Below are 22,677 nucleotides of genomic sequence, written 5' to 3'. Positions count from 1 at the left end.
AGCTTGCCCCAAGAGCTTCAGCCACTTTCCAAATCCACTGAGAAATGCTGCTGTTTCGTTGTTTTGCATCTCTAGTAAATTTGATCTGGTTTGGTTTTGCAACACATTGATTACTTTGGGCCAACTTCTGCGAGGAGCAATGAAAACTAGGGGCTTCCCGTTCGAATTAACCGTTGTGGATACCGACGCATTTGAATTATCGGGAGTTTTCCCCCCATAGAAGTACACGGGGCTGTGTCGGGACTAAATTGAATTGGGACAGTTTATCGAGAGATTTATGGCTGCGATCATACAATCGGGAAGACAGGTCAGAAATCGGGAGTCTTCTGGGCAAATCGGGAGAGTATGGGTTGGGCGGCACTGTGCGATTGAAAGCACGAGTGTGGCACACGGGCGGCAAACCACATGACCGTATCTATCTGTAGTAACGACGGTGCAGACTGCACCGCTCACACAACTGCTCGGGTTTCACTTGGCGCCAATGGTATGCGTAACAAATTCTAATACACAGTACCAACTTGCCCAATCCCCGCTAGTCATCTACAATAAACCACTTGTTGATGAACTCGTCAATATTATTTTCTCGGCAAACATTTTGTATACACAGGTCTTCATGACTACAATTGTGAGCAAATTGTGAATTTTCGTTAAGTACTGCTTATACAATGCTAAGTCTTTTTAATAAGCTCTACAATTGAAAGTACTTTGGTTCCAAAACTGTGTAGACTCTTGGTAACTCGCTTTGCGAGATGTTCGTGCTTTCAGGGAGCACAATTCAACACCACCTAACCCGATGAGTCACCCTACCAACTCGAGGGCTGATCGTGATAGCTGTGGGTATATAGAATATACATTAAATGTTCACATTTCTTAACCTCCTGTAAAGCTAGCAGCCATCTATGGAACCAACATTAGAAGAAAATACAGCTAGTAATTGAGAAGCGCCGTGCTACACGAGCAAAATTCAATGCAGGTGCAGCCGTTTAATAGCCAGAGCATCGCAGACCCTGCTTGCTTCACCACTGTTCGCACTAGGCACATCATCGTTATAGTCAGCCTTTCGTTCCCACCTTCCTTGCATACAATGGCTGCATCAGAGAAGGGGAGTATAAAGGCAGGTATAGCTGAATCCTCTGATTGTTTGTTGCTTCAGCAACCTCTGCACCGATACAGTCAAACCTCGCTACAACGAAATTGACGGTGCTAATCGAAAAAAATATGGCCGACTTGAGCTAGTAGAACACAGAAACTTTTATTTCCAAAATTCAAAAAGTGTCTGCTGCTTACTTTGCATCCCCAGCAGCGTCACGACGCGATTCTCATATATGCATAGCGACGCCACGTTGAAAAGCACGCAGAAACAACGGCTTCCGCGAACGAACCAAACAGGCACGGGCGCGCAACACGAACTGCACAGTTGCACTTATATGCTAACACTAGCTCTTTGCCAACAACGGCGAGATGCAGGCAAGCTATCGCGGAGCGATGACTTACACCTTATTCTATGCTATTCTTATCCACCACTAGCGGCTGGCTCATCCCGTTGATAACGCAGACGAATTGTTGCTCGGACCACCGGTTGCACTGGCCAAGCGCGAAAAGCATTGGCATTGGAAAAAGCATCGTTCCGCGATTGCACCCCAGGGCTACTCGCATTGATAACGCGGATGTACCGTCGCTCTGACCACTACCGAAGCGCGAAAAGCACTAAAAGCATTGGAAAGGCATCGAAAAAGGAATCGTTCCGAGATTGTACCCCAGTGTGGACATCTGAGCTTTGGCTTTGGATTGTCTGCGACTAAGAAGCAACTCAAGCCAGTTGCAAAAGCAGGGTAGTCTGATCGCCATCGCTATCAAGCAATAGCGGCCCGCATGCTCAGTCAACGGCGGCGGTTTCTGGTGGTGCCAACACGCGATTTAGACTTTGAATTCGTATTTTTATGTTCTAAAATGCATCTAAATGTCCGAGATCATGTTTATTGCATGGTAAATTAAATTTTGAGCCCGGAATGGCATCGTCGAATTTTGTTGAAGTGGAACGGCAGCAGAAAAGTGTTTGTTGTGGCGAGCATATTTATGCATTGACTCCCATAGACTGTCGACGGGGAACTGAGAATTTTTCGTTGTAGCGCATTTCTACTGTACTACCAGCAGTGTGCTCGCCTGTGGGCCTGAGAGTGACTTGACTGGTCTGCCCTTTCTTTGTTGGAAAATGACATAAGCATAAACACTGTCGAACCGATGCTCGTTTTGAGAAGTTTGAAATGGGAATAATAGCGGTGTACCGAAAGCCAAGTGCATCCTTTATAGGACTATACACAGTGACAGAGAGAAAGTGCTTATGTCAAGGCTCAGACAAGCCGATGATTACTCCAGATGGAAGCATTGTGGATCCCATAAGGTGTTAATTGAGGAAAAGCAAAGCAAAGCTCAGTGTCATGGAGTCATGCACTACATGTGGAAATGCAAAAGTGTTTCAGTAACTTATAACTGTAACACTGTTACTTTTTTGCGCAGTAACTGTGACAGGAAACATCGTGACAATTACTTTCCCATATCATCTCCACCTTTCAGGTTTCCACAACACGGCTATCCTCGCAGTTTAGAAGAGGTCACTAAGAGGGTATCTTCCCTACAGAAAACCGAGGTCAACAGTAGGTCTTTAACGCAACGTCAAGTTTACTTGTAAACTAAATGTCGTCAATCAACCATGTTGCAACTGAACCGCTTGCTAAGTTACAGCTTGTAGCTCTGTTCTTGGTGTACCGGTGGAGCATTAGGATGCCAAGTTTCTAGCCTCCTTCGTCCGAGGGTCCGAGCTAGACGTGTTTGACAGGCTGCTTATAGAAAGCAACAGAGCACGAGGAGGTTGAGAGCCAGAAATACCACGAAGGCGAAGCAGTTTTTTTAAACCTCTTTGAAACTGATTGTAAAAGGTTTACTCCAACTTGGTGCAACAATTAACTAAATGACATTGACGTATCGCCTCCTGTGCAGGTGGCATCTCAGTATACACTGGCAACAAAAGAAAGAAGAAAGAATGAGCGGAGGTCGACCAGTCCCCTAGTCCCTCATGTCCTTGTAAACGTCCGGTAGGGGGCTGCTGTTGTTGCAAGCCGATGCGTAGCAGCGAATGAACCTGATTCCAACTTTTGTTCACAAGCCAGCGTTGTAGCATTGTTTAGGTCAAAGCTATGCCTGTTCTTCAGTAGTGTTCAACAAGCTCCGTCTGAGACCGCGTTGCATGGGTTACTTGAGCAACATCTAGTTTGTGTTCTATAAGCTTCGTTGATCCCAGTGATTCCACTCCTGTGCCAACTGCGCAAAAGTGCGCCAAATAGGATTTACTGTGCCATCCTGATAATATCGACGAAAATTGCGCCAAACTGTGCCAGAGTCTCGGGTTTGGGGTCATCTATCACCGGCAATCGCACCGCCAGCATGTCAATACATGTTCAGCTTGATCTTGGCGCCGCCAAAGTCACAACCACAGACCAAGAATTATTCTGCTGAATAGCATGCATGTGCGTCCCGAGTAAGCCATGACGCCATGCCGTTGCTGATGCAGGTTCTGTTGTGCGTGTCGGCTCGACGGCAAAACGAATTCTTAGCAGAGGCTCGTGACGTCTGGGCCAATCGGTAGCGAGAAAGTGTGGCGGCGATCCATCGGTGGACGTTGTCTGTTCCAGCAACGCTGCTCATAGCTCGTTTTCAAGCATCGCACGGCACGTAATTAAAGCAATGTTCACTAATAACTATACGTGCGACGCTAAAATGTCTGTTACTTCTTGTTCTGGACATCGCGGAATGAAAAATGTACTTTATCCATGTACCTTCATCCAGAAGAGCTTTTTCGTAATTCCTTCCACCAGCACACCCGGGTTCATAATCGCTCTTGCGGTAAATACCCCCTAAAAGGCCCTGCCCTTTCGAGCTTTTGAGTGATAGGGTACGTCCCAATTCGAATTTTTTGCTTGATTTAAAAAAAAATGTAATTTCAATAATAAAAGCATGCCTCCTGGTGGAGCAGCCGTAATTCGTTTTAATATGCTCAGCCGTCTGTAGTGGGCCCGTTTGCTGACGGCCCTGACCGTCGGAATGCTCAATGTGAAGCGGCTGCGCCATGTTAACGTCCTCCCCTCGCCTTCCAGGGTCCATAGCTGACAGTTAAAAAAAAAACACAGTTTCATTTAAGAGCGAAGCGATGAATGCGAATACCGACAAATTGTATTGTTATACGAAGTAAGGCTAGCAGCTGACTCCTTTGGATCCTTTCGCGCATAACTCAACAAAACGCTGGTTTAATTGAATATGGCCGCTCCAGGGACCGAAGCTGTTTTTGTGCTGTCAGGTTTTTAAACGCGAAGTAAGCATTGAGATCACAACAAGCTTACGAGCTGTCTCCTGATGCCTCGAGGATAGCGACGCACCCCCCCCCCCCCTTCTCCTCCCCTAGTGTCCCTTTATGCTCCTTACGAAAGACAGGTGGGGCGTTTCCTGTTTGATGAGCAATCGACGGCAGCCCTGGCACGTGCGGTGATGTTATCGCATATGCGTCCTTTGTGCGACGGAGAACGCCGGCTCGTTTCATCTCCGCTTCAGCCGCGTTTAACGCCATAGCTCGCGATCTTTCGCGATCGACTCGCGGGTGGAACATACGATGCGCGGAGTGATGTTATCAATTCGGAACATGACGGCGACGGCAAAAAACTCGTCAAGCATGTCCGTATAATTGCTATCGCAATTAAGGGGAGATGCGGGTCGAAAAATCGTGATTTTTGTCGAAAAAAGTTGAATTTGTGTTTTGTGTTTTGTATGCCCCCAAGCCTCCTCTTTAATATATTATAGAATCAAAGCTAAGAATCAACTAGAAGTTATCAAAAAATGCAATAAAAGCCCTTGTGGTGGCTTGTGAAAGCACGAATTTACCCAAATTTCATGCACTTGGCATTTCGATCCACGGCGTTGCCGGCTCTCGATTTTTCGCGGGCATGTAGACCTAACCCTCTTCTCCCAGAGCCCACTTCAACGAGGCGACTTTCTTGCTGAAAATACAGAAGAAAAAAAATCGTTTCCCCACCGTAGTCTAGCGTAGCGTTCACCGTAGTTTAGCTTTCAAACATGTTTTTCTCAGTTCTTTATTTGCTGCATTTTAAGAGTTGTGCACTAAAACTTTGTGCACTTTATGTAGTCGGATCGTAATGAAAATTGGCATGCTTATAGTTTAACGTGTCCTGAATTCAAAGAAACAACATTCACAGTTTTCCACTAGCATATTCAGCAAGATGGTTTCATAAGTTTCTTCCTTGAGAATGGTAAAACTGAAACTCAGCATTGGAATTTTTTTTCTAGGCTAACACACATATGCTACCCTATGTTTTCTTGCTTTATTGAATTCCTCAATTCATTAGGAGCAATATGAGCTATTTTTTTAGTGTTTCGGTGCTCACTATTGTTGCCAAGCTTGCACAAAAATGCACTGTTTCACAAATGCATGGTCTGCAAAAAATTAACCAAATGAGCTATAAAAAAAATAAAAGGAGATTTGAAAAGAGGAGCTCAAACTCTATAAATGGTGAAAGTTTCATTGAGCTGTGACAAATACTTAAAGGAGTCCTGACACAAAAATTTTCGCCCCGCGTTTTTTTGCTGCAATGTGTTGCTGGGGGCCTGTTAGTCATAACACGGCACATCGTTTGCTGCAGCGCGCGACAGATAATTAATTACAAGCTCTTCATTACCGACACAGCCTCAGTTTCGGTTTTACAGAGCTCCAAAAACGACAAGCCGCCGGGTGCAACTATCACCACCTAGCGAGTGAAACGCTCGGTCACGTGAGCACACAGAACAGTGACGCATTTCCGCGCGGTCTGTCGTTGCCGGGCTCATCGTCGCTGATGGCGACGATTTTCTTGCGCCGGGAATGGAAGAAATTTTCGACGTGGCAAATCACTTCAGGTTTGACCCGCTGGCGAGGAGCGATTCGTCGGGAAGCGCGCCAAACAGAAATGGCGGATACGACGTCATCATAACTTGTACCGGCTGCAATGGTTAGGTAGGGGAAGTAGGGGGGTCACCTCGGGTCACCTCCGAGGGTGTCAATGCACCAGGTGTGGCCTATAATGCTGGATCGCGCTCGCGAACTTCGAAATTCATATAAAATACCTTCCAAGCTTTATTCGCTGTCGATATTTTGCAGATGGTACACGGACGTACACGGGAATCGATCTAGCAGGCTATCTCGGCCGCGAAATTTTGTGTCAGTACCCCTTTAAAAGAAAACATTTTCCAAGGAGCATCTCCCCTTAAGAGAAAAGAAATTGAGGAGCCATTCCACTCTGTGAGGCACAGTGGCGCACGGCACAGTGGCGACATGGTGGAGACCAGTTTGATATGCACGGCCAGGTTGCTGAAGGCCAGGCTGTTAGCGCTATTATTGTGAAAGCCTTATATGCCTCATCAAACACGGAAATTGACCGTCGGCGTCGGTGGCATCAGCAGAGTGATGCACAAAAAATTATGACGTGATGGCGTCGTCTGATATCATGGATCGATAAAACTTGTGACGTTATACTCTGTGAAGTTACATGATGATGTCGTCACATGACATCGTCGCTTTGCACTGCCTCAATGATCGGTGCGCTGATCATGGAGGCAGTGCAAAACCAGGCGTGATGCAGAAAGCTTGCAATGCCTCCGATCTTAGTGACGGTACGAAAGCACGTAAGGTGCAGAGAGCTTCGAGAGGGGGGCGGGGGAGGATAAATACATCAAGCGAGAAGAAAAAGATGGCTTTCATCTTCGAGTCGTCTTAGGCGAATGCGTAAGGGACCCTGTGAGATTTTTTCTCCTTTTCTAGCTCTTCATAAGAGCCCCATAATTATTCAGATGCTTGAATGTCAATGCAGTTTGCTTCTCTAGTGCACTCCAGGATGTAAGCTGCCCTAAAGTGCTCCCTGATGCAAAATTATCTGCTCCAAAGTGCTCCAAGATGAAAATTTTTGCTGCTCCACCAAAATGGAAATTTTGCTGCTCCAAGAATTGCTCCAAATCAGAAGTCCTCGGTAGCATCACTGAGAAGGGTATTTCATAATTATACCGGACAGTATGTTCTCAGAAGAAAGGTTAGCAGCCATAAAAAAGAATTTCAGGGCGGTAAAAAACCTGCTGTCGATCTTTTGTTAGGACATAATCTACAGAGGATAGCTTGTAATGTCAAGAAGGCTAAATCACTTACTTTAGAACATTTTTTTCAGCGAAAACACTAGGAACGATATTCCTTTTCGGCAATCGTTTCAGAGAAAGGCACCTGGCAATCGCTGTATCTAGTTACCTGCAGAACTACTTAGCCTCCGAGTTTTTCAGACCCTTTTCGCATGCGTAATTCTCGGGTGCTAGTTCAGTTTCTCTCAGAGGAGAACCCGACTGTTGTAAAGCTTTTAGTACGGATATTGAAGGCCTTTATTACTCTTTGCCGCAAAGAGCTTCTTACGGACCATAAAGCATGCTGTGGAACCAAAAAATAGTAGGTGTCAGAATGGGTCAGGGAACAAAGTGACATAGGTGATAGCAGGGGTGCGCCATTGTGCCCCAACTTGTTTAGAGCAGTGCAATCTATACCAAGGTATAAGAAGCACAGCCAAGGAAGGCAGCGAGCTAGGGGGAGGGACGAAGCTGTGGGTAAAATGGAGTAGTGCCTTTGTCCTACAGGCGACATAAATGGGCTGATAATGACGAATGCTGCTGCTGATGATAATTAATTTGTGATTTGTTCGTCTGTGGATGAATTTTGCATTTCACCCCGATTGACATGTGGTCACCATGGCTAGGAATGAAACTCACATCCGCCTTAGCCACTAAGCTGCGCACCAGAACGAATGAAAACCACAGTGCCAATATATTATTGCAAACGGAGGTTGGCTGCGCAAAACCTGATGGTGGTTCTGCTCTGCCATTGCAGGTGGGCTCCACAACAACTTACAGTGGCACGGCCTCTGTGGGAGCCCAGCACATGCAGCAGCACGTGGCACCTTTTGGAAGTGGTTCCACCATGGCCCCACTGCGAGACACTGGTTCCAGCTACCAGAGTAGCACGTTGGATGTGTACTCCAGCAAGAAGGGGCCTCCCTATGGAGCGCCGCACCCGTGAGTGAACACTCTGCTTGCTTTGTCGGACTGGTCGAGTGTGTTGTGTCGATGTGCATCGGGCGAGTAAGTGACACGACAGCTGAGTCTCCGGGTGGACAAGTGACGTCAGGTTTATTGGCAGCCCTTATTACAGAAAGCAGTACATGCCATGCTGCCATCTGGCGGTACTGCTGTACACTACACGTTGGGGCAAGCAAATCGCAGTCCGTGACACCTGTCGGTTGTCCAGTGTGACATTCGGCAAACATTTACAAGTAACCACATTCAAGAATGTGTGACGCTGTTTGCATTGTGCACACAGTCCGGTTTATATGAGACTCTAGCTGTAAAATTGTGGCAAACTTCAAAAAACTGCAGAAAAAAAATGACGTTTTGCACAAAGGTATCTCAGTAACACCAGTAATATTGCCAGAAATGCCTTTGACTAACTATAAAACGATGTCATCGTGATGATGTTGGAGTGCGTTAGTGGAAGTTAGAACTGGGCAAGTGACGCAGTAATCTCTTGAGTGCATGCATATTAACCACCAATGACTTATGTGAGAAACATAGGCCATGAGTCCGTATTACCTAGGTACAAACTGGCCATCTGCACCAGCATGCTGCAGAGAGCAAGAGCTGTAATAAGTGAATGACATGAATAACAGTAGTGACCCACAAGACTAAAGAAATATGTACTGAAATAGTACATGGAACAGGCATTGAAGCGAGTGCATTGCAAAAAGAACATTTATTTGCTTGCTGACTGTTTGTGCACTCATAATTGTTCTGTTGTTACCTGCCTGTGCTCTGCATATCTGTGCACCGTTACAAAAACTGATTATTTTCAGCTAGGCTGCCCAGAACGTGTTCTGTGTGTTTTTCAAAAGATGTACTCAAAGCGTTTTCCGCTGTGTCATGCATTAAAACCTGATTATTCAATTCCTGCAATGAGCTCCTCAACCGTCTTTTTTTTTTTTTTTTCATTTCGGGACTTCAATTATACATTTATGGTGTACAACTGTATTCAAAAACTATGCATTAACAAAGTGATAATAGACCTTTTCAAGCACACGAGCGCCACCAACGGGCGCGCAAGCACTCATGGGGAAAAGTGCGTACGCTGCATGCAGCAGCCGCCGCGACGAGCGCGCGGGCCTCGCGCTGTAGCTTTCCGCTTGCGCCGTGCCAGGACTTCTTAGACACAGTGAATTTGGCAAGGTGCAACATGTTACTGCACAATTCAATCACGAACTTCAGTGTTTGGTTGCGACGGCCTCTCGATGATTTTCATCTGTTCTACTGTTGGACCAGCCTGAGCGGCTCAGAAGCGTCTCCTTTTATTTATTTTTTTGGCGCCAGTGTGCGTTACGGCATAAAAAAAAAAGAAGAAAACAGTTGCCTATGAAGTGCAGGAGCGATCTATGATTCGCAGATGCATTTGGAATCAACGTCCATCGACACTGTGGACGAGTACAGTGTAAGTTTCTGATATTTAAAGGAGTACACTAGGAAGTTGCAGTCGGCATTTGGGGAAATGAGATACATTCACTGCGTCGCTCGCACCATATATGTAACGAACGATAAGTGCCTACTTACCTTCGTTGGTACTATAACTACAGGTTCGAATAATACTTAGAGCTAAAAAAGAAAGAAGCAGTAAAAGGAAGGAAATGCAAAACCAGCACTCACACACAACTGAAGTTTATTTGCACGCGTGAAAAAAAGCATATACAGTCGAACCCACTATAACGATCCCACATATAACGGATCTATCGGTTATAACGACCATATTTGGGTGCACTTACGATTTTCCTATGCTAACCACTGAAGCTGCGTCCACATATAGCGAACATTTTTCAAAGCCTTCTACTTTTACAACGAACACTTCAGACACGGTCGCGGTAAAAATATGGCGCATACGAAGCGAAAAAATGTTAAAACATTCCTTCTAAAGCGTGACAAGGGCGCGCGCCCGCGCGTGCCGCACTCCAGTTTACTCGCGACTAAGATACCCAGATCGGCAAGCCCGCACGCAGATTTCGGATGCTGCGAGCGAGGTCGCTCACTTTCCAGGCGTTTCTTCAGTGGCAGAATGGCAGTGAGGAAAGAAAAAATAGTAGGCAGCATGAAGCCTTGCGGTCAGCTTTCGCACGGTAACCTTTCCTGACGCCGTTCTCTGCAGCTACGACCGCCTGCGATGAACCAAACAATGCCTTGGAATGCAAGAAGGCATAATGCAAGAAGTGATAACCGCAACAACTTTCCCATCGCAAAAAGGTTCACTGCGTCCCTAAACTCGTCGACGCCACAATGTGCCGCAAAGGGTCGTCCTTCTTTTCGGTAATGGCAGAGACCGGTCGATCGGTGATTACGACTTCCGCGCGATTGCGGCGATGCTTTCGGGGATAAGCACCAGAAAAGAGCGAAGGCGAGGTGGCGGCCGTCGTATGAACGTGCCATTCTGACTTATAGCCGACAACCTTATCAGTCATCTGTAGATATCTGCTCGGCTGCGCGTGTGGCGTACGCCGTACACTGCGGATTGCGGCGGCACGAGCGCGCCCTGCTGCCGTTCGCAAGTTCGCCGCCGCAGCGTCGTGGAGACCGCTTTAAAGTGCGCGTCGCTTTGTAGAAACGAAAGTAGCTCGCTGTTGTTGAGCGGCGCGGGCACCGGAGCACGTCGATGCCTGACAGCGAGTAATATACTGCGTGTTTGTCTAGGTGACAACTCAAGTGCGGCCGCGCATCGTTGTGCAGGGCCGTGAGAGCATCGCTGGAGACGTCGAGTGCGCTTTGCTTGCAAAATGCTTGTTTCGCCGCGTTGAACGAAGAGGCTAGTCGCCATACACGTGCACGGTCCGGAGTGAAGCAGCACGAAGAACGTACACACGCGCGCATACGGCATACAGCAAGCGGCCCGGCAGTGACTCCACGAGCCGAGTAGGCGACGCGCTGCACGCAACCTAGCCAGGGAAAATCCGCTCCACGTCGCGGTACCGCGTCTCGGTAAAAAGTGTCCAGCTCAGCAAAGGCGGGTTAATTCACGTCGTGAGCACGCAGCGGGCGTCGCTTCACGACGCGAAGAGGCTTAGCTTGTCACGAAGGGTTGTTAGCACTTTAACAAACGTTCAAAGCAAAAAAAAGCGGCTTGGCCGCTAAGGCGCACGTTTTTAAGGGCGAGTCCGCATACACCGAACTACTGATATAACGACCACTTTTCGCGACCCTTTCGAGTTCGTTTATAACGGGTTCAACTGTATACAAAATGGGTGTGCATCACGCGTGTCATAAAGAGGCACAAAAAGTCAAACAATCAAGGCATGTGCTTACAGTCAATTAATAAGGTTGACTGACACAAAGTGTGGCGCTATTTGTGACATGATATGCCTCCGAAATTTCTCGCGTTGTCTGATTATGTTGATGGTACAAAATTACTGTGCTTTCGAAGATGGGATTACATTTGCATGACTGACATAGCGATGCGAGATGAGATGGCTCCATTCAATGAATTTCGATGCTTGCTGAGGAGCGTGTTAATACATCAACCAGTCTGGCCGACGTGCATGTGGACACTAGAAAGAGAAATTTGCGGTTAACTCCTACACAATTGACAAAATAATTGGCATGCCTCGGATCGCATTTTTCTTTGCCCACTGCATACCCCTGCGACCTTAATGCGACTAAGCTTATTTGGGGCGGCAAGCACAACCTTCACCCCCACATCGCTTCCCTACGTTCTTCAGGCCATGCAACTGTGGAATAACTGCAATGTTTTCTAGTTTTCTTTATTACTCACGGATGGAGGACGTCCGTATTAATCTTCTTTGCCATGTGAAACCGATTTTCGCAAGCCGATACAACGATATGCAGGATCGCCTGTTTTGATCACTTTGCAGCTGGAAACTACTGCTCATCTTATGTGCGCAAGATTTTTTTCCAATGCCGTGCGTAACCATGACATCACAATTCCTCGTTTAACAATACAGTATAGACCGCTTATAACGTAAGTCGCCGGAGTCGCGAATATCCGCACTATAAGCGGTACCGCACTATAACCAAAACAACCTTCTTCAAAGGCTGCACTTGCGCAAAACATGTTGAGCATGTAGCCTCGCGTGTCCGATTATCAACACATGCGATTTGGGGCGCTTACAACCACTTAAATCTCGGAATGTTCAAAAATTATCCGCCAAAGACCCGCATTGCCAACGAATGAACCGGGGGAAAAAGCAAACAAAACAAAGTGCCATCTGCGGAAATTCGGCCGACTACGTTTCAGGCCACCTCGAGGTATGCGCATTACAACAGAAACCATGTCGAATCGCGACCGAATTTCACGTGCTGAGCGGTACCGATCGTTCGATTTCCGGGCGCGCACGCGATGCCCAAGACATTGCAATCGAATCCGGAACCACCATTCGAGAGTTGCATGTGCCGACCATGCCCTCGTTTTCATTACCGATATGATTCCCTTCCCTTCAAGTGCAGCCATCGGAAAAAGTTTCGTTGATTCGCACCAAACCGCCCACTTTTATCGCCCCGCGAACCGCTACGAAAAGCAACCAACGTGATTAGGCCTAGCCTGCGGTTCAGCAGGTTGTCGCGGGAAGTTTGTCCAAGACAAAGAAGATCGGAGGTCGAAAAGTCGCACTCAAGCACTAAACCAAGAACAGCGCGCGTGATACGAAGTATGTGTTCGCGGCCGGGAGATCAACGGCGACAAAAGCCCGCCAAGCTCGTTTAAGTCCGCGCACTGGCAGAAAAGGCGAAAGCTCGGCGTCATGAAGGCCGCAAAATTTTCAATTTGCGGACGAGGTAGCAAACGCGATATCTGCAGAAAGTGTGATAAGGTGTGATAACGACGAGTCGACGGCGCTTTTCCCGACAGGAAACTTACTTTTAAGTGCACTTGATGAGGGCGCGATCGTACGTTCCACGCGGAACGCGCTGCCGGCAAGCGGCCGCGGAGCGGCGGAGCCTTGCCGCCGCCGGTGCAAAGGCTACTCCGTCGCCTAGGCACCACCAGCCTTCCCCACTCGGCGAGCCCGCGCAGCGCTGCCGCCGTCTTTTTCCTCCCCTCCGCCCCTCGTTCGTTCACTGTGCGTGCCCTCGCCCTTCGTAACGACCTCGTGCTCCCTCCCCAGCGGCGTACCTCCTTTGAGAACCGCACTCGCTACGCGTTTTGTCAGAAATATTTTCCCGCAACCGCATGTATAAACGGTATTTCATCTTGGGGGGACTGCACAATAAGCGGTATGCGTATACATGCGGTTCTATGGGAGGGTAAACGGGAGTCGAAAAAGACCGCATTATAACCGGTCCTGCACTATATGCGGTTACGTTATAAGTGGTCTGCACTGTATTGTTAGTCTATTCAACGCTTCCACACTTATTTTCTCTATTATGATGATGAAAAGCATGCCAGAATCACTTATCACTTGGACTATAGCTTGGACTGGAAGCAGTTTAAGTGGTTTTTGCTCGTCATCCCTACACATACAGTCAACCAATGCTAGAACACTTACGGGACTAGAAGTTAGAGGCAGACCAGTCTTCTGATGGAAGACCATTGAGGTGGCACTGTCCAAAGAGCGGCGGAACTGAGCACGCTCCGCCGCTGTAGGCACTGGATGATTCCGGCTTTGCACATCATCTGAAGTGGTAGTAACGATGAAGCGTAAAACATGCGTGCCCAGCCCACATCATTTGCCAGTGAACAAGACAGGCAGGAAACAACAAGTCGTAGGAAAGGAAGGACAGAAAGAACTTTCCTCTCTAGATGAAGCACCATTCTATAAAGAGTAGCGTTGAAAGAAGCCATGGCATTCTTGATGCTGAGAACGTTACATCTTACGTACTATGCACGAGATGAAGTGGCTGAAGCCGGAAGGCTCGTTAAGCAAGCTAAGCTGCTTGCAACACGGTAGCTTTGTTCACAGCAGTGTGGCCAGAATTTCTTGGTAATGGCTCATTCCTGTGATGTGTGTGATATTGTTTTCCGCAACTTATGTCAATGCTTTACTTAAATCCATAGGCTTTCAATTCATCCAAGCATTTTTCTTTTGAACATAGCTTCACCAGCTGACAAATTTTTTCCCATTAGCTGCAATGTCTCTGCCATGTGACACTTCTTAAACTTGGAAACAAGGAGAGATTGTAAACCCAATTATGTTTAACATCTATCGCTAAGGGAAGTCACTTCTCGTGTTGCAAAATTAACAAAATATGTTATCATACAACATAATTTAAATAACCTGATCTTCTCTGTCCACCCATTTGGAATCTTGCACAGACAGAAGGCCAAATTCTCTTATAAAAGCATGACTTGCCTGCTTACAAAACCAAAGCAAAATTTTTGCGAGTCTGGGTACAGCATTACTTATTCGTTCAAGTACGTTAGCTATGTCTGGATATTTCGAGAACTGCAGCAGTAAACAAAATGGCACGGCTTGTGATGAAGTGGAAATACTAGCTATGAATGTTTAAAATTTGGAGTTGTATATATAGGTCTTGGGACATCTTCCCCAGTTTTTTTCAGACAAAAACAATGAAATGTTATTATTACAGGTGCACAAATTGGGAAACTCTTTATAAAATACATTTGATAATGCTTGCAGTTTGAAGTGTGAGCCCATGAACTTGTGGTACTATAAATGACTGTGTTTGAGCTACGATTGTGAAAGACTTTTGAAAGTTCCACATTAAACAAACGTTCACATTTTTGGTCACACTATCGAAACAGTCAACATTTAAAACTACAGGGGGATTATGAGCCAGATTGCCAACATATGTACGCAGTACTAGTTGGTGGTACCTGAACAAATTTTATGTGTAAGCAGCTGTAGAAATGATTCAGTAGAATGTAGAAATAGAATTCAGTAGAAATTAGCTTTATTTGATACTCTACCAGATACCCAGACACATAAAGCAGCAGCAAAAATGCCATAGCATCTTTAGGGAAAGTCATAATAAATAGCATTTTATCACTTTCAGATGCTTAATGTGCACTACTCTTTGCATGCAATAAATGACAGTTATTATATAAATGATAAAATGCTAAAGGTTGCAGTCTAGTTTCAATAAGCTTTAAAAATGCTGACACTTTACAGAGATTGTTATAATGTGCAAGACTTACAAGTAAGCATTGCTTAAATCTTAATTGGAAATTATGAAAATTTCACAACTGTGAAAGTAGGTAGTGTGAATAAAATGTCAAATGTCAAATTACATTCTTACAGAACAATATTAGCTGAATTTTAGGATGAATTTGGTGCTGTAAAAGCTTGCATGTCAATATTCTGCCAGCAATCAACTCAACATTTTCCTTACAGTTTCAGAAGTTTAGAACAGAGAATACCCTGCCTTTAGTTGTTAATGTTTGCTAAAGCAAGTAAAGATTGATTAATTTTGTTAAAATCACAAACAGCTCTATTTAGACTTAGCATCATATATACTTCATGCGAGTTTAGCAAGTCCATATATAAATTAAAAGCCTAAATGGTGCTTCAAAGCTTGTAGTTAACAAAATCTATTCTTGATTAATTAGGTATGTATGAAAGACACGTCTGTGTAACTTACAAAAGCGGCTGCTCACTTAGGTAACTCTACTAGACGGCGTACAATATGCTAACTGCCCGCCTAGGTGAGAATGAAGACGCAAAATGTGCCCAATCTTCATCGACTGCAACACTTAAGGATGTTCTGTAGGGGAAGGGAATTCATTGTTAAGGAACTAAGGCAAAGAAGCAAGGCGACTGCTATAGAACAAATCAATCACTCCTGACTGGATAGTGCAAACTACAATGCTGGTACATTTACATGCTAACTATGCTATTAATGTAATAATCAAGGTAAAAATTAAAACAAATTAAAGGTCGTAGAAGTCCTATAAATGTACCATTGCAAACAAAAGTCCTCAGTAGAAACGTATGCCTACGTCAAAAGTTTAAAAGCCACCCTGCAAGTGACAAGATCTGTCTCTGAGCACTGTTCCAAGACACTTAACGCTCGGATAAGGGCTGTGAGAACAGTCAACCTCTGGTGCTTCAGAGGAGTGAACGTTCTACAGGAATCTCGGCACACAAGCCCAATGACAAGTCTTGTCTAGGAATGCGGTGGCTTCAGAACTTTTGACAAAGACTGCACAAACAGCGACTGAAGCTTCGCTTTTTGCTCAAACCTTGTTCGGTTTCGAAACCACGAAAAGGGACATGTGCATCATGCGATGTTTGTGAGAATGCATGCTTTTCCGCTCTTTGAAAATGTGATGCTCTCAAACTTGGAATGCTGAGTTCTTCAAATAACCACAGCGACTAGTATTTGCAACGACAAAACTGAAAGATTCTATGGCAGACATTACTCCTTAAAGCCACTTGCAAAGCAATGCAGTCAAGTTCGCTGAAAGGACACTCATTCCACAAGCAATGCATGATGTCTATGTACCCATTTGTGGCTTGGAGACCTGACAGGTAATAAGCAAAGAGCATAGAGACACACATCAGTCGCTGCACTAATGACCTCAGGACAATATTCAGTGAGGGTACTTAGATTTATGCAATACAAGAAAGTAAGGATAAGAGAAAGATAGTCAAACAAGCAGAGGGCTAAAAGGGGCAAACAGCAACATAACATTTTTAATATAGGACAAGTTAAGAGAAATGTGCGGTCTGATAGATTAAATACACAAGTACTGACACTACTAAAGCATAGAAAGAAAGACAGGTCAAGGCAGGAGTGACAAGGCAACAGGCTTCTGTGCAAGTGCGTACCCACCTGCCTCACTTTGTGCTTGTGAATGAGGTTGTTGAAGATGTGGCTGCCTTTCCCAACCACTCCATCCTTGAGCTTCAGGTCACACAGACCTTCGCTCCAGGTTTTACTGTGCCCTAAACCTCGCTTAGTATGATTCGCTTCTTCCTTGTGAGCTGCAACACCACCATCACACCTGCTACCACTAGCTTTCACCACCTTCGCAACGGTCCTGTGCTCCACTTTGTCATCGGTCACTGTACTCGCCACACACTGGCTTTGCACATTGGGCTCTGACGTCCTTTGAAAATGAGGCTTGGCAGCTGGCGGCTGCTCGTGTAACACTGAACTAGAGCTGCTAGAGATCAGTTTGTGCTTGGCAGACGGTTTGCCAATGTGACACAGACTCATGTCCTCGAAACTCTGCTTCAATCCACACTGGTCGGGCGAAGCAGCACGAGCAAACTTGTCAGGCAGTTTGTTTTCACCGAGTTCTTCCACACTAGCGATGACTCGCTCATTGCTGAGCAGAAGAGGGGACTGAGGGGTTGCCGGAACAAAAGATGCTTGCTGTTCCGGAGCCTGCAATGGAACCATAAGGCTCCTCACTCGGCTGTGCTGCTGGTTTGGCCAGAAAGGAGTTGGTGCTATTTCCTCCTTCCTTGGCTGTACCCGGTTGGAGCTGGCAGTGGGAGCATCTGGAGCAAACACATCACCGGGCAGTGGCTCTCCGCTCTTCTTAAGGAAGCGCTCAATCACAGGGCGCCTCGGTGCTCTTCCTCGCTTGTGCTCCGTCTCGGCTTCTCCGCTTGGCTCCAGAGGCGACTGGGCTCGGCTCCCAAACAACAGATGCTCGGGTGCCTCGACACTTGGGCTTCCACACCGCGATGGGCTTTGGTACCGTTTGGGGTACATCTGCAGAGATTGCGGGGGATCGAGAAGGCTCTCCCCCAACAGTACGTCAGCCGACAGGTCGCCCTTGCTGTGCTTTTTAGGCTTGCGCTTGGCAACAGACTCGTCGTTTCTGATGAGCCCATCATTGTTAACGTCTCTGTTGGACCGGCTCTGAAGTGTGGCAGTGATAGTGGGTCCCAATGGCTCAGTAGGAGTCGTGGACATGGGAGGCACGGAAGGATGCTTGGCACAGGCAATGGCCGGTATGCCATTTGGGCACCTGGGTGCAGACTTGACAGAGACCTTGAGGTAAGTGTTGCGCCCAAGGTTTGCCACAGGAAAGTTGTGGACGTGAGGACTGCAGAGGAACTTGCTGGAGAATGCCTCTCCTGGCACAGAGATCCTGCAGAAAGCACACACACACCACAAAAAAAAAAAAGTGTTCAGTGCTTCTACAGAGGAACGTGTCCCAATGAGGGCTTTGCAATGAGAGCAGCTGGTTATTTTTCGAAGACAAACAACAGCCACTGCGCTACTTTCAGAATGCTGTCCTCCTTACAATATCACGGACTGTTTCGCTTTTTATATTTCTTCATTGAAAGCTCAGGTTTCTGTTTCTTTTGAAGAGAGGGCCATGGCAGAAAACAGACACGTTGCTATTAGTACAAAGGTCAATACAGCAACAAGTCTTTCAACAAGGGAACAGTGTGAATAAAAGCTTTAACGTAAACCTGCATGCTAGGTTAGATACAATTCTGCCGTCACCCTGTAAAAAGCATTAACTGCCATCATTCAATGATGCACTGCAGTTTTTCAATGCAGTCGGTTATGAGGATGTGCACCGCAAGCATATTCAAAACATCCTTATCAATAACAAACAATGGAACATTTGGGTACTTAACATCTGTTACAATACAGGTGGCATATATACAATATATTGGGGTATTGGCTAAACATGTTAAAGGCTGTGTCTTTGTACATATACTGAAACCTTTAACATGTGCCAACTAGACCTAACCTACGCCTTACCTGTTATATCAAATTTTTTAGAGTGTACTAGAACAGCACAGCACAACAAGATCATCTTATTTGCCAGTGTTATTGCCTCCTCCTTTGCACATGGGTCTTTATAGGCTGTAGCTGGATATGATTATGAACTGGTCTAGCTATACATTGTGATAACTTAGCCAAACATTACCTTCAACCAACAGTTGATCAATTGTTTCTTATAGCTTTCAATGAGCTGAACTTAAGAAATAACAGGCACGCAGTTTATACAGCTTAAAACAGTTTTTTTTTCTTTTTCCCTCACAGCTTGCAAGTAAGGAAGCTTCTGCAGTTGAACTAGCAATTCTTTCGGATTCCACCTAGACCTTATTACATGTCAGTCCCTCGACATCTGCAATGTTCAATGGCGATGCCATGGGTACCCCCTATGCATTGTGGATGGTGAAAGTGACTTTAACATGAGTGGCAAGAAAACGTCCATGCAGCAAAACCTGTATAAATTAAACAGCACAAGCAGCTTTTTGCACACCTGTAGTAGATGCTCCGAGGACTCCTTCCACCTGAGAGGCTATACCAGGCACTGATTTGCGAGAAGTAAAGGTAGGACCGCATTGCCTGGAGCAGGCATCGTGCCGGAGCGGTCGCTTCTGAAACACTGCAGAAAGCAAAAGAGGCAAGCCGATTCCAGAATATAGAACAATGTATCCATGCAAATCAACAAGCAATCATTTCTATTTCAAATGCTTGATATAAAAGGTCAACACAAAGCTGCCACAACGACACAATAAGTTCACGGTAGTACGACTTGGTGCAGTTTTACATATTTGCTAATTTAGACAAGGCTCAACACATCTGACAGCTCACCGCTTCTGTGATGCACTCTAAGGCCATTTAATTCAGACGAGTGTTTAGGTAATCAAACGCAGTTCACATTGTAGGCCGCGGACAACATGACCAAAATGTGAGAGCGTAGTCAAAACACGAAGACATTTGATATCCTGGCTGCTATACGTGTTGTCAAATGCCAGTACAAGAAAGAGCCATCGAAGCTATGTGTAAACTTGCAAAGGCAGGGTAGTACACCTGTTTGTACACTGCATTTTATCATACAACTTTCTTTCTTTCGAATGCAATGAGGTGTGGCACATATGCTCATAAAGTGATCAACCACACATCTCTGTTGTACAGTAAGTTATTCAACACTAGGCAATTAAAACTCTTCGTAATTCAGACTTAACATGTCTCCAATTTTGGCTATAGAATCAATGCCAGCCGAGTGTTGCCCATAATGGATATACACTGTAAGCAATAGTCAAACACTGTCCATAAAGCCTTCACCGATAAACATTTTTAAAAGGCTTTGTAAGTAGTGCAGATGGAAGTGAATGAAATGTTCAGAGGCCGTGGTGTGTAGCTTCTCCAACCATAGGTCGGCAAAATAAATGGAAGTCATCCACACTCGCCCGAAAAATATATTTTTTGCTTTGGGCTCACTCTTGCTCAAACTAACCAAAGTTCTGAACTGGGCTTACTCGTACTCAACCTTACTCAAAATCGCCAATACACAGCTTGAATGGGCTCACTCGGACTCATTGAGTCTCAGATTCACCAAAACTTTACTCAGCCAGACTCACTCAGACTCACAGTTCGGTCTCTCTCTAAGTGAGTCAACTCTAGGGAAAGCTTGCCATGAAAAACATATCTATAAGTGAATGGGGGTGAGAAGACTAGACGAAAGTATTAGTCAGTCTCAATTCCGAGTCCCGGATGAGGAAAATTTTCGTGAGGCTGAGTTCGAGTGAGCCCTAAGCACAAGATATATTTCTTCAGTGAATCTGAGTGAGCTCCACTTTTTATGCAGACCTATGCGTGCTATACACGTAGATGTCGAAAATATCAATTTTAGATAGTGTTAATGTCAGATCGTTAACTCATTGCACATTCAACATGGTGGCACAACAGCTATTGCGTGGTGGATGGAGGCGGTAGGGACGATATCTGAATATTTGCTCTACCATAACTGCGGAAGCCTGCTCACAGACAGCTTACAACCGATCATTTTTGGATACACTTTTTGTTGATGGTCGGCAGAATAAACCAAGCTCACTCATAGTCACAAAATATATTTCTGCGAAGGGCTGATTCGGACTCATGCTCACAAGAATTCTATTCATTTGGGCTGACTCAGAGTTACCCTCACCAAAGCACTGCTCATTCCTACTTACTCGGACTCAAACTCACAAGAATTATAGTCAAGTGGACTCATTCGCACTCAGATTCACGAAAATTGCACTCAGCCAGACTCACTCGGACTCAGGCTCACATATTGGTCTAAGTCTGAGAAAGTTAACTCATGAGTGAGTTTGCAGACATATGTCTCCATCACAGGGGCTTTCTTCGGAAGCATTGCTTCGACTAACACCACTACCAGCACTGCCCTACACAAACACATAGGAAACGTTTCTTTTTTTTTCAAGTGCACTCACCGTCTTGGCAGCATTTGGATGTACCACTGTTCTAGCAGAAGATGCGATGTATCAGGCGCTGAGGAGGTGTCAATGCCACTTGTGTGGTCCGTGCTGCTACACTGGGCGCAGTCTGGCGACAGCAGGACTTCGACAGCCATTGGGATGCTGTTTCTCCAGAGCATCAGCATGTGCTTCAGGGCTACCTCATACCGCTGGCACTGAAATAAGGTGACATGCTTCAGCTAAGCTGCTGTGTATAAAATCTGGGCTGTCCTGCTTAAAGACACGTATACAGGGTACAGCGGTAAGTTAAATGAGGAATGACAGGAAAGATTAGAGATGGTGACATGGGCTTCAGGAGGAGGGGTTCTAGACCCCCCCCCCCTACTTCCAATGAAGTCATCGGGAACAAAAGAGGGGAGGGACTCGGCTCCCCTTGCTTCTTCAAATTCCGACCTTTGTTATAGCTATGGAGGGCACACCCAATATCCATGCCAATCTGCACAATAACCCTATGCTTTGCCTCCTGGCCTAGGTGCCTGCCATGTTTCAGCCATGAACAGATCTGTTCTTTATGGCCAATAATAGCGGAAATCGCTTTCGCAAGTGGGCTCATCTTTTATTCATGAATCATCACTCTACGGTCTCTTTCAAAATCATCAATATCGCACTCTGCAGCAAGATGAATTTTATGGTTAACCGTTGTTTTAATCTGGTGATAATCTATTTCCTAGCCATTTCCAGTCATGGCATGCCAATGTGCTTGGTGAGACGCAAACTTGCATGCTACAAATGAAGCTATAACCATAACTCGCGTCTCCACAAATGTTTTGAATGATGCAGAAGTGATGCCGTTAGGCAATGCTGAATATGGCCACAAACAAGTGACTGAAGACCAAGACCACCAGAGTCGCAGTGCAATGACAGCAATTATCACACTGCAGTTATATATTCACATGTGCTATCATTTCAATGTGATGTGAACACAGGCATGGACAAAATGGCGTACCTTATATGCCTACAGTATATGCACAATAAGCATGGCATAGATGCGAGCTAAAAATGCACACTTACCCACAAACTAACTGCACGTGTGCCCAAAAACACACAAGCAGGTGCGGAAAGTGAAATAACCTAACTAGTAATCTTTCTTGCATTTCTATCTTCTAATCAGTATGACAGTGAATCAGAGAGGGCATGTGGTACCTCAACGAGTGGGTTACTGTGGCAACTATGACGTGCTTGTCCCGAAGTAATGGGTGGACAGTGAGGGCCCTCTATGACACCCTTGCGAGAAGTGCAGCACGGAACCCGCCCTTCAAGCACCAGGCTGCCCACATCGATGAAGAAGTCATACGGATCAATCACCACTTCCTCCACTGCTGGGCGCATATCTGCAGCACACAAACAATATATTCATTATTGATTG

General features: G+C 45.8%; 2 protein-coding genes across 2 annotated transcripts in view; one reads left to right on the top strand and one right to left on the bottom strand.

Annotated features, from left to right (window-relative positions):
- The window catches only part of LOC119377648 (uncharacterized), a 44,710-nt gene extending 36,561 nt beyond the window's left edge, over positions 1 to 8,149 (top strand). Inside the window, exon 4 of the mRNA XM_037647024.1 lies at positions 7,961 to 8,149. Coding sequence (XP_037502952.1) covers positions 7,961 to 8,149 — 189 coding nt within the window. The remainder of the gene's footprint in view (positions 1 to 7,960) is intronic.
- Positions 8,150 to 15,592: 7,443 nt separating this feature from the next.
- On the bottom strand, positions 15,593 to 22,640 carry LOC119377649 (uncharacterized). The gene is made up of 5 exons (XM_037647027.2): positions 22,455 to 22,640; positions 21,267 to 21,466; positions 19,310 to 19,435; positions 16,903 to 18,175; positions 15,593 to 15,831 (listed from the first exon to the last, which is right to left on the bottom strand). The coding sequence occupies exons 1-5, from the start codon at positions 22,638 to 22,640 to the stop codon at positions 15,805 to 15,807; spliced, it is 1,812 nt and encodes a 603-aa protein (XP_037502955.1). The 3' UTR covers positions 15,593 to 15,804.
- Between the last annotated feature and the right edge of the window lie 37 nt (positions 22,641 to 22,677).

Source organism: Rhipicephalus sanguineus, unplaced genomic scaffold (assembly GCF_013339695.2).
Source record: "Rhipicephalus sanguineus isolate Rsan-2018 unplaced genomic scaffold, BIME_Rsan_1.4 Seq53, whole genome shotgun sequence".
NCBI classification, from domain to species: Eukaryota; Metazoa; Arthropoda; class Arachnida; order Ixodida; family Ixodidae; genus Rhipicephalus; species Rhipicephalus sanguineus.
Note: the sequence above shows the minus strand (reverse complement) of the source record. Positions and strands in the feature narration are given on the sequence as shown.